The 12,939-nt window shown below is 52.6% G+C and overlaps 2 protein-coding genes across 24 annotated transcripts in view; one reads left to right on the top strand and one right to left on the bottom strand.

Annotated features, from left to right (window-relative positions):
- CAMK1 (calcium/calmodulin dependent protein kinase I) overlaps positions 1-6,377 on the top strand; it is a 10,969-nt gene extending 4,592 nt beyond the window's left edge. For 3 of the 5 annotated variants that reach the window (XM_014848101.3, XM_044754120.2, XM_014848100.3), the window contains 9 exons: positions 825-899; positions 1,009-1,147; positions 2,250-2,376; positions 2,472-2,547; positions 3,516-3,628; positions 4,214-4,292; positions 4,389-4,476; positions 5,872-5,989; positions 6,098-6,377. In XM_014848101.3, coding sequence (XP_014703587.1) covers positions 825-899; positions 1,009-1,147; positions 2,250-2,376; positions 2,472-2,547; positions 3,516-3,628; positions 4,214-4,292; positions 4,389-4,476; positions 5,872-5,989; positions 6,098-6,180 — 898 coding nt within the window. In that variant the 3' untranslated portion in view covers positions 6,181-6,377. The remainder of the gene's footprint in view (positions 1-824; positions 900-1,008; positions 1,148-2,249; positions 2,377-2,471; positions 2,548-3,515; positions 3,629-4,213; positions 4,293-4,388; positions 4,477-5,871; positions 5,990-6,097) is intronic. The other 2 variants (XM_070493297.1, XM_044754119.2) reach the window with 1 other exon arrangement.
- Positions 1-11,697, bottom strand: part of OGG1 (8-oxoguanine DNA glycosylase) — a 27,967-nt gene extending 16,270 nt beyond the window's left edge. For 4 of the 19 annotated variants that reach the window (XR_011496539.1, XR_006517226.2, XR_011496538.1 and 1 more), the window contains exons 1-4: positions 11,216-11,475; positions 10,647-10,894; positions 9,908-10,087; positions 7,092-7,242 (exon numbers count right to left, since the gene is read on the bottom strand). Coding sequence is in view for 10 of the 19 variants with exons in the window: in XM_014848104.3 (XP_014703590.1) it covers positions 6,559-6,648; positions 6,918-6,967; positions 7,092-7,242; positions 8,293-8,486; positions 9,908-10,087; positions 10,647-10,894; positions 11,216-11,349 (1,047 nt within the window). In the remaining 9 variants the exon portion in view is untranslated. Of the gene's footprint in view, positions 1-4,588; positions 4,781-6,311; positions 6,649-6,913; positions 6,968-7,091; positions 7,243-8,292; positions 8,487-9,907; positions 10,088-10,646; positions 10,895-11,215 lie in introns of those variants that run through there. The other 15 variants (XM_014848107.3, XM_014848104.3, XM_014848105.3 and 12 more) reach the window with 15 other exon arrangements.
- Positions 11,698-12,939: the final 1,242 nt, after the last annotated feature.

Raw genomic sequence — 12,939 nt, forward strand, 5'->3', positions numbered from 1 at the left:
TGCCTGTCTGCTGACCGCCTAAGTCAACACCACTGGTCTGTGAGTTGCTCGTGCTGATATGAAACTTGCCATAGAGAATCTTCACTTCCAGTCTCTCCTCTGAGCTTTTCAACCACCCTGGGCAGGACTAAATGATCATTTCCACGATTGGTGGTGGGGTCGGAGGGAGGACTGAGGCCCAGAAAAGGCAAGGGACTTGCCCGAGGTCACACAGCAAGTTGTAGCTGAGCCGAGTCTTCCATCAAGCTCAATCACCATCACTGGGTCATCTATTGAGCACTCACTGTGTGCCAGGCACTGGGCCAAGCCTCTTACCTGCATTATCTCACGTGAGGGAAGTACTATCATTGGCTTCATATTATAGAGGAAGAAACTGAGACTCAGAGAGGTCACACTCAATTCAATGAATATTAGTGAGCACCTACACGGCACCAGGAGCTGCAGGAGCAGTGGTGAGGAGGATAAAGCCCCTGGTCTTGTGAAGCTGATGTTCTGGTGGAGGAGGCTGACAAACTTATAAACACAGAAAAATTTAAAAAATCATATATTGATCAGTGCTGTGAGGTGAAAAGACTTGTTCCTAAATAGCACGTGGCAGAGGCAGGTTTGGACCCTGTTCTGCCCGATTCGAGAGCCTAGTGTTTACCTCTGTACTCTGCTGCCTTCCAATACCTTATAATCAATCATGGTAAATCAGCTTTTCCCTTTGGGACCCTGGTCCTTGGTTTGTCCTGCCTAGGTCTGCAGGCGGTGGTTCTTCAAGGTGAGGGTGGGAAGGTGGCTGAGCTGTCCTCGGCTCTGAACCACTTCGATTCTCCTTTCAGGATCAAGCACCCCAACATTGTTGCCCTGGATGACATCTATGAGAGTGGGGGCCACCTCTACCTCGTCATGCAGCTGTGAGTGGCTCCGCCTCTGCACCTTCCTTGCACCTCTCCCTGCTGCCCTCTCCCCAGCCTCCCTGCCTCCCCGGCTCCCTTGGTCAGACTGCCGTGTCCCCGGCTGCAGGGTGTCGGGCGGGGAACTGTTTGACCGCATTGTGGAAAAAGGCTTCTACACAGAGCGGGATGCCAGCCGCCTCATCTTCCAGGTGCTGGATGCAGTCAAGTACCTGCACGACCTGGGCATTGTACACCGGGACCTCAAGGTGGGGTGTGAGGGTGTGTGGGGAGCTGGGGCACCCAGGGGTGGGGGCTCTGCAGACTCCTCAGGGTGTGACCCTGGGTAACTCACTCCCTCGCTGAGCCTCAGCTTCCCATCTGCAAAATGAACCTTGTAAACCCTAACCTGCCTCCTCCCACTTCAGTTTGGACACTCAAATGGACACAAAGGTGAATTGTGCTGTTATCTTATCAAAATAACATCTTGTATCTTTTTGTGATAATAAATGTCCCACTTGCTTTCTGTAGAAAACTTAGATGGGGCAGCAAAATATAAAGAAGAAAGCCAGAAACCCCTGAAATCCTACTTCTCAGAGATTATCGTGGGGTTCACGTTTTGTAGTACATCTCATTTTGGTCTAGGAGAAGAGCGCTGGGGTGAGACAGATCTGGGTTTGAATTCTTGCCCTGTTACTCCCTAACTGTAGGTTCTTGGGCAGGTCATTTTGCTTCTCATGGCATCAGTTTCCTCACCTGTAAATTAGGATTATTCACACTGGCCTGGCATGATGTGGTAAGGATGAAATGAAATCAAGCACTAGCACAGGATCTGGCACACAGTAGGTGCTCAGAAATTATTTCTTTAGGGCTTCACCATACATACTTGAGGTTTACAGAAAATTCTCTCCCACATTCCCGAGGCCCTTATCCTTTCTGGAACTTTTTTTTTTTGAAGAAGAAGATTAGCCCTGAGCTAACTACTGCCAATCCTCCTCTTTTTGCTGAGGAAGACTGGCCCCAAGCTAACATTCATGCCCATCTTCCTCTACTTTATATGTGGGACGCCTACCACAACATGGCTTTTGCCAAGCAGTGCCATGTCCGCACCCGGAATCCGAACTGGCGAACCCCGGGCCGTCGAGAAGCGGAACGTGTGAACTTAAACACCCTTGCCACCAGGCTGGCCCCCTTTCTGGAACTTTTAACTTCCTTGAGAACTTCCTCGAGTTTCTTGTGCTTTCAAACAAGATGGCAGCAATGAAGCCACAGGGGCTTTTGGGGAGCCCAAAGTTTCTCAGGAGGTGCTTGGGGAGACAGAAGGTTCTGCCAGCCTCTGGCTTTCTCTGACTGTCCCTCTTGCCCTCCTAGCCGGAGAATCTGCTGTACTACAGCCTGGAGGAAGACTCCAAGATCATGATCTCTGACTTTGGCCTTTCCAAAATGGAGGACCCTGGCAGCGTGCTCTCCACGGCCTGCGGGACCCCAGGATACGTGGGTGCGGAGGGCCCTGGGCTGGGGCTGTGGGCTTGGGGAGGAACCAGGAGCTGCAGGGCAGAGATTCATCACTACCATGTCCCCTTCCCTCCGTAGCCCCTGAGGTCCTGGCCCAGAAGCCCTACAGCAAGGCAGTGGATTGCTGGTCCATTGGCGTCATCGCCTACATCCTGTGAGTGGGGGCTTGGCCATTGAGGCATGTGGCTCCAGACTTCTCCTCTCCTCTCCCATCTTCCTCCCCTCTGCTATTTCTTCTTTCCTACCATCCATATTTTTATCTAGCAATTAATGACTAGTATTACTTCACTCAATAGATACTATGTTTTAGGCATGTGCCAAGCACTGGGGATTTGGCAGAGAACAAAGCGAACAAAGTGCCTGCCCTCAAGGGGCAGACACTCTAGTAGAGGAGACAGACAAGTAAATAAACAAGTAAACAAGTAAGTAACAAGTAGATAAATCTATAAAATGTCAGGTGGTAAAAAAAAAATGCTATGAAGAAAAATCAAGCAGGGTAGGGAGACGGGGATGGATGCCATTTTAGATAAGGAGGTCAGGGAAGGCCTCTCTGAGATGGTGACATTTGAGTGGCATCCTGAATGAAATGAGGGAGCCAGACATTCGAGGTGTTGGGGGAAGAATGATTTAGGCAGAGGGAATAGCAAGTGCAAAAACCCTAAGGAAGGGGGCTGGCCCCGTGGCCGAGTGGTTAAGTTCGCGCGTTCCGCTGCAGGCGGCCCAGTGTTTCGTTGGTTCGAATCCTGGGCGCGGACATGGCACTGCTCATGAAACCACGCTGAGGCAGTGTCCCATATGCCACAACTAGAAGGACCCACAACGAAGAATATACAACTATGTACTGGGGGGCTTTGGGGAGAAAAAGGAAAAAATAAAATCTTTAAAAAAAAAAAAAAAACAACCCTAAGGAAGGAAAGATGGCAGCACATTAAGGAAGAGAAAGAAGGCCAGTGTAGCTGGGCCCGGTGAGCAAGGCAGAAAGGGGTAGATTTCCCCTGCTTCAGAAAAGGGCCAACTCCTTGCTGTGGTTCCTGCCTGACCCCTGGGACTGTCCCAAAGCTCCATCCCGGAGCCAATGGATGCACTGAAAGTAGAAATGAGGATGAGTTTCTCTCTGCCCAGGCTCTGCGGTTACCCCCCCTTCTACGACGAGAATGATGCCAAACTCTTTGAACAGATATTGAAGGCCGAGTACGAGTTCGACTCTCCTTACTGGGACGACATCTCTGACTCTGGTATTTGAGGCTTCGCCTTCTCCTGAGCCCTGCCTCTGGTGCCTTCCTCATCTGCTCTGGGGGTCTCCTCACTGCCTTCCTTTGGTCAGCTTCCCCAGCCCTAGACTAAGACCTGTCTTGAGATCAGACACCCCAGATGCTTCCCTCTGCCTGGCCCTGGTCTGAGAAACTTGTAGGCATGCATTCATTCTGTCTTCATACATAGTATTTTTGAAAATACCTCCCCCACTGACCTCCTATTGGCTAAAACACCACCATAAGACTTTTCATCTGCCTTTTGTGCCTCCTATTAGGAGGCAAACCTGTGAAGCCATTATCAATCATTTACATATCAGTGTGAATACACTGTGTAGAATCTTTTCTAAGAACAACTTTTTCTTAAGGAGAAAAGGAGACAGCTGGAAGGCTGGGGTGGGTGGGGGGCTTAGAGAAAGGCTATAGGTGGGGTAGGGCAGTACATGGACAGATCTGGCCTCTTGTTTTGCTTGGATGCCAGGGCAGACCTGAGGGGGTGGGTTCTGTCTTGGGGGTGTCCACAGGCACCGCCACGCTGTTTCTGTCTTTGCTCTTGTCTTGGGGGTTCAGCTAAAGACTTCATCCGGCACTTGATGGAGAAGGATCCAGAGAAGAGGTTCACCTGTGAGCAGGCCTTGCAGCACCCGTGGTGAGAACTCCCACAAGCTGTGGACTGGGGTGGGGTCTGGGGCCCCCAGGCCTGCCTCTGCCTTCACAGATAACCCTCCACACGCCCCCATCCTAGGATTGCAGGAGATACGGCTCTAGATAAGAATATTCACCAGTCAGTGAGTGAGCAGATCAAGAAGAACTTTGCCAAGAGCAAGTGGAAGGTGAGCCGACAACCCTAGTCCTTGGTTCCAGCCTCCCCAGGACTCCTCCCCACCCCCATCCAGGCCTCGGTGTGCACAGCACCTAGCACCAAGTCAGGCACACAGTAGCTGCTCAGGGGTTCTTACTGAAGAACCTCATTCACTCATTCATTGATTCATTCAACACTCCCTGACACCTACTCTATTCCAGAAGGTCTGTGACCTCCAAGTCTAGAGGGAGAACAGTGTAAAATTCTTAAGGAGACATCTAATCCAATCTACAGGGTCCTGGAGGGAGCATAAAGGTGGTAATTGCCCGACAGACCTGTCAGACCTGACAACTGGCACAGCAGAATAATGTCTGAGGCAGAGGGAACTGGTGTGCAAAGGGCCAGGGCCAAGAGAGTGCAGCCAGCCAGGGAAGTGCAAGTGTTAGGCCTGGCTGGACTGGAGGGGCTGCGGGGGCTGCTGTGGCTGCTGGGCAGGAGCACAGGCTGGAGGCGCAGGTAGGGGCCGGGCTGCTCAGGGCCTCGAATGCCACAGTAGAGCAGTGACTTGATCCTGAGGGCACTGAGGAGCCCCAGAGGGATTTTCAGCAGGAACTTGCCTTTTAGAAAGGGCTCTCAGCATTCACAGAGGCACAGAGTGAACCCTGGAGGACCCCTGAGGAAGCTGTGGCAAAGATGCAGGCAGGAGAGGGTGAGGGCCTGGACGAGCTCAGTGGCAATGGGAACAGAGAACAGTGGTTGGTCAAGGCGTCATTCAGGAGGTAGAGCCAACAAGAAATGATGATGGAATGGATGTTTGGGGAGAGAAGAGATGTCGAGGGGTGGCTCAATATTTTGATAGGGGAAAAGGCGGACCGTGGTACTGTCACTGAGATGGAGATCCCAGGGGCAGAAACTTATCTTGGGGGAATGATTTTGGTTTGGGACATGGTGAATTTGAGGGGTATGTGGGACACCTCAGTGGATATGTTGAATAGGGAATGAGACACACACACCTGAGCAAGTTATTTTAACCTCTCTGTGCCTTAGTTTTCTCCTTTGATAATAGTAATACTAATAGTGCCCACCTCAAAGACTTCTGTGAAGATTAATTACTATGTAAAGTGCTTAGAACAATGCCTGATACATAATGCTATATTGTTTGCTATTAAATATGAATATGAATTAATTATATATAAAAAGTTATCTATGTGTTTATACATATACATTTTATATCTGTGTGTGTATGTATGTGTAAATATATAATATGGGTAGATATAATTTAATAAAGGCTTGCAGAGGTTTCATGGGCTTTTAGGGGATCAATCAATAACACCTGAATGAAATAACAGAACCACTGCAACAATCCCGCCAGACTACCCCATGATCGCCCACTATCAAAAGTCCCTTGTCCCCGCTCTCCCCACAGCAAGCCTTCAATGCTACGGCCGTGGTGCGGCACATGAGGAAGCTACAGCTGGGCACCAGCCAGGAGGGGCAGGGACAGACGGCAAGCCACGGGGAGCTGCTGACTCCAGCAGCTGGGGGTGAGGACCAGGGCTCTGTGGAAGGGCATGGGTGGGTCATGAGGAGGCACCCAAGCTGGAATGAAGGGTCTGCTCATAGAGCCAACTCTGTTCTCTCTTCTCATGTAGGGCCAGCGGCTGGCTGCTGCTGTCGAGACTGCTGCGTGGAGCCAGGCCCGGAGCTGTCCCCCTCCCTGCCCTCCCAGCTCTAGGGCCCTGGATCCAGGCTCAGGATCCCTTGTGTGAGGGGGGTTGGGGGCGGCCTGCCCCCTTCCCTCCCTGAACTGGGAAGTTACCCTGCCCCACCCCCTTCTATCCCTTTCCCTACCCTTCCTCCACAGCATTTTCCATACAAATATTTCTATTTTATTGTTCCTTCTTGTAATAAAGGGAAGAAGATAAAACCGTAGGCAGCTCTGTCTCCCAGATAACCCCCAGCCCACACTGTTGTGCAAACTGCTTGATTTGAGGGTGCCTGGCCCCTCAGGTAGTTGCAGGAAGCCCGCTTCCCAACATGAGGCTGGATGGGGGAGAGTAGGGAGAATGGAGGGGAAAGGTGTTTGGGGAATCCCTTTGTCCAGCGTCCCCGCCTAGCCTTCTGGCCCTGCGGATCTCTTTCTGCGCTTTGCTGGTGGCTCCTGAGCTCGATGGGGTTGGTGCAGGTCAGCACTGAACAGCACCTGGGGGCAGGCGGAGGAGTTTGTGTGGGGAGAGGGTACAACTTGGGGCAGGGCCAGTGGGGCTGGTGGCAGTGTGAGGAGGTAGAAGAGTTCATGGTGGGCTGGGCCAGGGCAACAAAAGTGCACTGGAGTCAGGGCTGGGGTGGGTGGAGAGTCCTTTGGGTCACTTGGGGTAGTGGTGGTGGTGTAAGGGTCCACTGGGTCTGGGCTGGGGGACACGTCCTATGGGGTCTGGGCTGGAGGAGGAGGGGAAGCCTAGGTACACTCACTGCTTGGGCCCAGCCAGCATAAGGTCCCCACAGGCTCCGGAAAAAGTTTCCTAAACCAGAAGTGATGAGGCAAAATTAATTGGCCCCTCTTGGGGTGGGGTTTTAGGGAGAGGTGTGAGAAGTTTCCACTCCCTCAGCCCACTGCCAGCCCCGCATCCCACTCTCTCTCCTTACCCAGTTCCTTGTTGGCCCGAGGGCTCGGACCCTTGGCCTGGGTCGTGGTGGGGTGCCAGCTGTAGTCACGCTGGGCAATCTGCCACATGTGGACATCCACAGGCACGGCCTGGGGCTTGTCTAGGGCCATCAAGCAGATGCAGTCTGCCACCTGTGACAGACACAGAGTAAGCCACAGAGGAGGAATGGCAGGATCCAGCCAGCATCCTGCTTCTAGCCCCAAAGCCAGCTGCTTCCTCCTCCACTCTGAGGTTACTATTATTCTATTTTCTCAATCAATAAATACCATCTATTAATAACTTTAAAAATGGCTTTAAAAAGATGCATGAACATCTACGTGGGCCAGGTTCTCATCATAACCTGGGAAGGAGGTAGTCCTATATCCATTTTGCAGACAAGAAAACTGAGGTTCTGAAAGGAGAAGGGACTTGACCAAAGTTACATGGTCAGGAAGGGGCAGAACCAAGAGTTAATGTTAGGCTGGAATTCAGAGCCCATTAAAAAAGTTCTTTAAGGTGCCGGCCCCATGGCCTACTGGTTCGGTTCAGTGTGCTTTGCTTCAGCAGCCTGGGTTCGGTTCCCGGGTGTGGTCCTACATCACACATCAGTGGCCATGCTGTGGCAGCGTCCCACATACAAAACAGAGGAAGACTGGCACAGATGCTGGCTGAGGGCTAGTCTTCCTTAAGCAAAAAAAGGGATATTGGCAACAGATGTTAGCTCAGAAAAAATAAAAAGTTCTTTAAACAAAAATTCATTTTTTAAGCTACAGAAAAGTATAAAGAAAACAATAAATGCCAAATTCCCAATCATCTTACTGCTAGCTAAACCTGTTGACATTAAACAAAAAGTTTTATAAGTACATATAATTTCAAGAGAAGGACAAAATAAAAAGCGGAAACATCTTCCCATTTGTAAAGGTAACCACTATTAGGTTTCCTGTGATTCCTTCGGAAATTTCTGCACACATATAACAGCGTATATAAGCACCTGAACAAACGGCCTTTCTAAAAATGCATTCAAAAGGTAATGTCCTTTATACCCTTCCTGCACTCTGCATTTTCTCTAATAAAACATCTGCTTGCATCCTTTCTCCTTCCTGTTCTGCCTCCAGAAGCCAAGCCTGCACCCAGCTCTTAGGCCTGCCTTGTCTCCTACTCTGCTATTCTCCGAGTGGGTGGTGAGGGCAGCTCCTACACACCTGGGTCCTCACCTTGGTGCCCACCCCGGGCAGGTTGCAGAGGGCCTTGTGGGCCTCCTCATAGGGGGCCTTGCACAGCTGCTGCAGCCAGGGCAGCCCGCCCTGCTCTTCCAAGATAGCTCGGGCACTGGCATTCACGTAGCGGGCACGGTACCCAAGGCCCAGTTTCCTGAGCTGAGCCTCCACCTCTGGTCCTGTGGGAGTAGGGTAGGGTGGGGAGGGGAGCACGGGTCAGGCATCCTCAAATCCTTCCTGTCCTCAGGCTAACGTTGTGAGCCCTCTGGCCCAAAGGAATGCTTTCTCTAAGCACCCCTCTCTCACCTCACCACCCTCTGGAACACAGGAGACACTTGCATGTGTAAAGAAAAGGGTTAAGGCCTGGGTTCTGCCCCTCTATAAATGTTTTCTGAGCATCTACTACGTGTTGGGCACTGGAGCAAGGACTGAGAAGGACTTGCTGCTCTGGAGGAACTCGCTAATTGAGTTCCTTAACCTTTCCAAAGGGCGTACACACCCATGATCTAAAATAATAACCATAATGACAGCAACAGCTTCTATTATCAAGCGCTGGGTATCAAGTACGGGTGAAGTGCTTTAGGTACATTATCATGTTTACTTTTCTCAAGGACCCTCATGACACTTGACATTTTTTCCCCATTTACAGATGGAGAAAATGGGGGCTTAGAAGAGGTTAAGTAACTTTCCCAAGAAATGACATGGTGGAGATGGGATCTTGCACCCAGGTCTGGGACACCAATGCCTGTGCTCTTAACCCATCACTCTACCCCGCCTCATGATTGCTTTATTCAACCCTCAAGCTCTGCTAGATAGAAACTGTTATTCCATTCTACAAAGAAATTAACAGAAGCTTGGAGAGGTGAATGAATTTCTTGAGGTCTTATGACTACTAAGCTGGGAGCTAAGACCCAAGACTGGGTTTCTAAGCACCAAAAACATTCTCTCTTCTCCAGGAGGGCTGTCTCCTTGCTATACAGTCCCCAAGCACTTCCCCTAGCTTGGTTCTCACAATGCCAACTGAGATACTTGCCTCGTAGGGCTGCCGTGAAGAACACATGTGTTCTTGGATGCAAAATTGTTAGATTCACTGCAGAGATAGCAACTTAAATTTTCTGCATACTTCCCAAATGCCAAACGTGTGCTAGATACAGTAAGTGTATTCCTTTATTCAACCCTCGTGACAACTCTGATAGGTAGGTGCTATTATTATCCCATTCCATAGGCAAAGAGAGGCTAAACAATGTGCTAAGGTCTATAACTGGAAGTCAAATGTCAGAGTTGGGATTTAGACCCCGGCAGTCTGTCTCCAGAATGCATGCTTTTAACCCCAAACTACCACACAATGTATACAGATGTTTTGCTGATGAGGCACTGAATGCATGGGGCAAAAAGCACAGACTAGTAAGGTGCTGACATTTCAGGGACAGATAGAGAGGGTAAGATATAAATGGGACTGATCAGACCAGGCAGGGTGGGTCTGGACAAGGGCAGTGTTTGGGAAGGCAGGAAGCTTACAGATGGGAGATGGGAACCAGGAGAGAAGTGAACAGATCTGAAAGCTGTTGGAGGGTCTAGGGGCAGAGACCCACCTACTTACCAGCCAGGGCCTGCAGGCTGGGGAAGCCATGGTAGGTGACATCATCAAGCTGGATGAGCCGAGGTCCAAAGGCCTGGCAGAGCTGCTCCACCATGCCAGTAATGCGGGCAATGTTGTTGTTAGAGGAACAGATGAAGGAGAAAAGGCACTCGATGGGGTCCTGCTGCAGGAGTCGCACACCTGGGAATCAGAAAGGCAGGGGGTAGGAGAAGCACCTCCTGTTGGGATTGGCCCCCGCCCACCCTTAGATCCTAGGCACCAAGGCTCCAGGGGAGCCCAGGGGAATGAGGGACAGTGTTGTTAGAGCAACATCAGAGCTCTCATTCTTCATAGCCTCTTGTGAGGTCTGGGTTATCATCCCATTCCATAGATAAAGCAGCCACAATGCAAGCACGATGAAGGTGGGGATTTGTGTGTTTTGTTCACTGTTGTATCCCCAGTCACATAGCGAATGCTCTGTAAATATTTACAGAATAAATGACATCACCTGCCCCAGATCACAAATCCAGGATTTGCACAATATCCTTATCCCTCTTCTATGGTGATCAGCAGGACAATAATAATAGTAATAATAATTACTATGTGTCAGGCAATAGTCTAAGCACTTTACACGTATTAGCTCCTCTAATCTTCATAAAATCCTATGAGGTAGATATAATCCCCATTTTACAGATAGTGAAACCAAGTAACTTATCCAAAATACAAGAACCCCAATCTGTGCCCTAGGCCCTGTACTCACCTTGGAATTTCTGAGCCACCTCTTGGAAGTGGGGGTCCACCGAACTCCAATGGTGATACAGTTGAGCCAGGCTGACATCCAGTTGGAAGTACTGGCGCACGGCCTTTAGCTCTTCTAGTGTGGGCTTGCCAACCTGGCGCTTGTCCCCTCGGTAGACAGTGCAGTAGAGCTGCTCCTCAGTCTGCGTCAGTGTCCACACCTGGTTCGCCAGCACGCCACTCCAGTGCGCTGGGCTTTGCTCCCTCCACCTGATCCCCCAGGCACATGGCAGCCCTAGTACTCAGTTTCCCTTCCTGCACCCTCTGGGGCCCTCCCACCCTACAACTGCTCCATATACAAAACTGATTTAGGAATTGCAAAGTAAAAGTGCCTTCTTCTACATCAATTATATCGTTTCATTCTCACAATACTGCACAGGCTTATTACCTCCACTTTATAAAGGAGATAACAGGCTCACCATGCGCGCCTTGGTTTACTCTTTTGTACCCTGAGGTTTTTCCCATGACCTCCAACATTCCTTTGCACCCCAGGCCTGCACTGCTGAGGAACCAGGAGACAGGGTGACTCACCGGAAGGACTGGCCAGAAGCCAGAACCAGGTCCAGGCGCAGCTCGGAGCGTGGACAGGGGATGCAGGCCCACAAGGCCGGGACGGAGGCTAGAGTACGATGCCCCATGCTACCCGCCAGAACGGAGGGAGCCATATTTCCATATCAGGCTCCGCCCCATAACGGCCCCGCCCATTGAGTCGCCGCAAAAGACCACGCCCCTTAAGGGCCCGCCCATCAAGTTCTGGCCTCTTACTCCGTTTATTTAAGGCCCGCCCAGTTTTATTTAATTCCTCCACTCCCCACAGGCCCCTCCCCTTGTAGTCCGCCAAAGCCTCGCCCCTCCCACTCCGTCCCACCTCCTGCCCCAATGCCCCGCCCTTCCTCCCGACGTTTCCGGACCCGCTCTCCACCGCCTCCCGGCGCACACCACGGTCCCCTGCGCGGCGGCGATTTCGGGAAGCGCGCGCAAGCGCACTCTTCCGGCTTCGCCTGAGACGGACCTGGCTCTCAGCGGAAGTAGGGCTCAAGCCGACTTATTGGATCCGGAGCAAGCCAATCCGCGGAGAAGTAAGAGGCACCAATGAGAATCAGGCGTGGCGGCGGGCAGGCGGACCTTTCTGAGGCTCAGCAGCGGTTGGCGCGCGCTGGGCTCGCCGCCCGCTCTTGGCCTTCCTTCTGGGGCAGTCTGCGCTCTGCGCGTCAGGGTGTCCTGTGCCCGCGCGCCCTCAGGCCCCAGTCCTCTCTGCCTGATCTCAGAGCCCTGGGGTTCCTCAGGGCTTGCCTGCCCGCAGAACCAAGTCCTCTCCCCGCCGGCCTCCGCGAGCCTTTCTCCGCCGAGCCTCTCCACACAGTACGATAGTCGCGCCCTCAGTCGGCCTCCCACGCACCCAGTCTTCACCGACACGCGGACCGGAACGCTGCTCCGGCCCTCGGCGCCCGCGGGAGGCGTCTCCTGAGGATGCTGCCTTCGAGCTCGCCGCCGAGCCGCCCCTCCAGGGCTGCCTCGCTGGCCGCGGCCCCGCAGTCGGCCTCCTCAGACTTGGCGCCGGCGGAGGCCTGTCTCCTCGGGCTGTCCCGCCTCGACCGCTGCCTCAGGGCGCCCCTTCCCCACTCCCCGCCCTGCGCCCGGGCGGCCGGAGCGGGCGCTTGCTCTGGGGCAGCTCGGCATCCGAGGACGTGTCGCCCTGAGGCCGCCTGTCTGCTGCCCAGGTGCAGGCCCGGCCGCCGGGCCCAGGAGGGATGCAGACGTCGTCTTTCCCTCTGGAGAAGGCACGGAAAGCACGGAGCTAGGGGACATGAACTGTATCTAACAGTGGCTTTTGGTTGCTGTAGCTGAATGATCAGACTGCAGGTTCTTAAGGGTAGGATCTGCCGCTGCTGTGTGTCCCACCCCCGCACCTAGCAGGGAGCGCCCCGCTCGGCTGCCAGCCCCTGGGGCGGCCGCTTCCTGTGACTGTCTGCGGGCAGCACCCCAGGGCCCTAGCACTCGGAAGGCATCCCTTCAGTAAGTGTGTTCGAGGCAGAAGAGAAGATGCCAAGGTCGGGCATGAATGAAGAGCAACCCTCGACATTCCTGCTCTGTCCCGGCAAACGGGAAGGTCACAGGCGTAGTGTCTCTGAAGCGCTTGGACCCTTCCTCTGGCAGAGCAGGCGAGGCTCTGACGGGCAAGAAGGAATGGGCAGTAGGCTCCTCCTGCGGCGCTTCGGCATAGGTTCAAGAGCCAGCTTTGCAGACAAACACAC

The sequence above is a fragment of the Equus asinus genome, chromosome 21 (genome assembly GCF_041296235.1).
Source record: "Equus asinus isolate D_3611 breed Donkey chromosome 21, EquAss-T2T_v2, whole genome shotgun sequence".
NCBI classification, from domain to species: domain Eukaryota; kingdom Metazoa; phylum Chordata; class Mammalia; order Perissodactyla; family Equidae; genus Equus; species Equus asinus.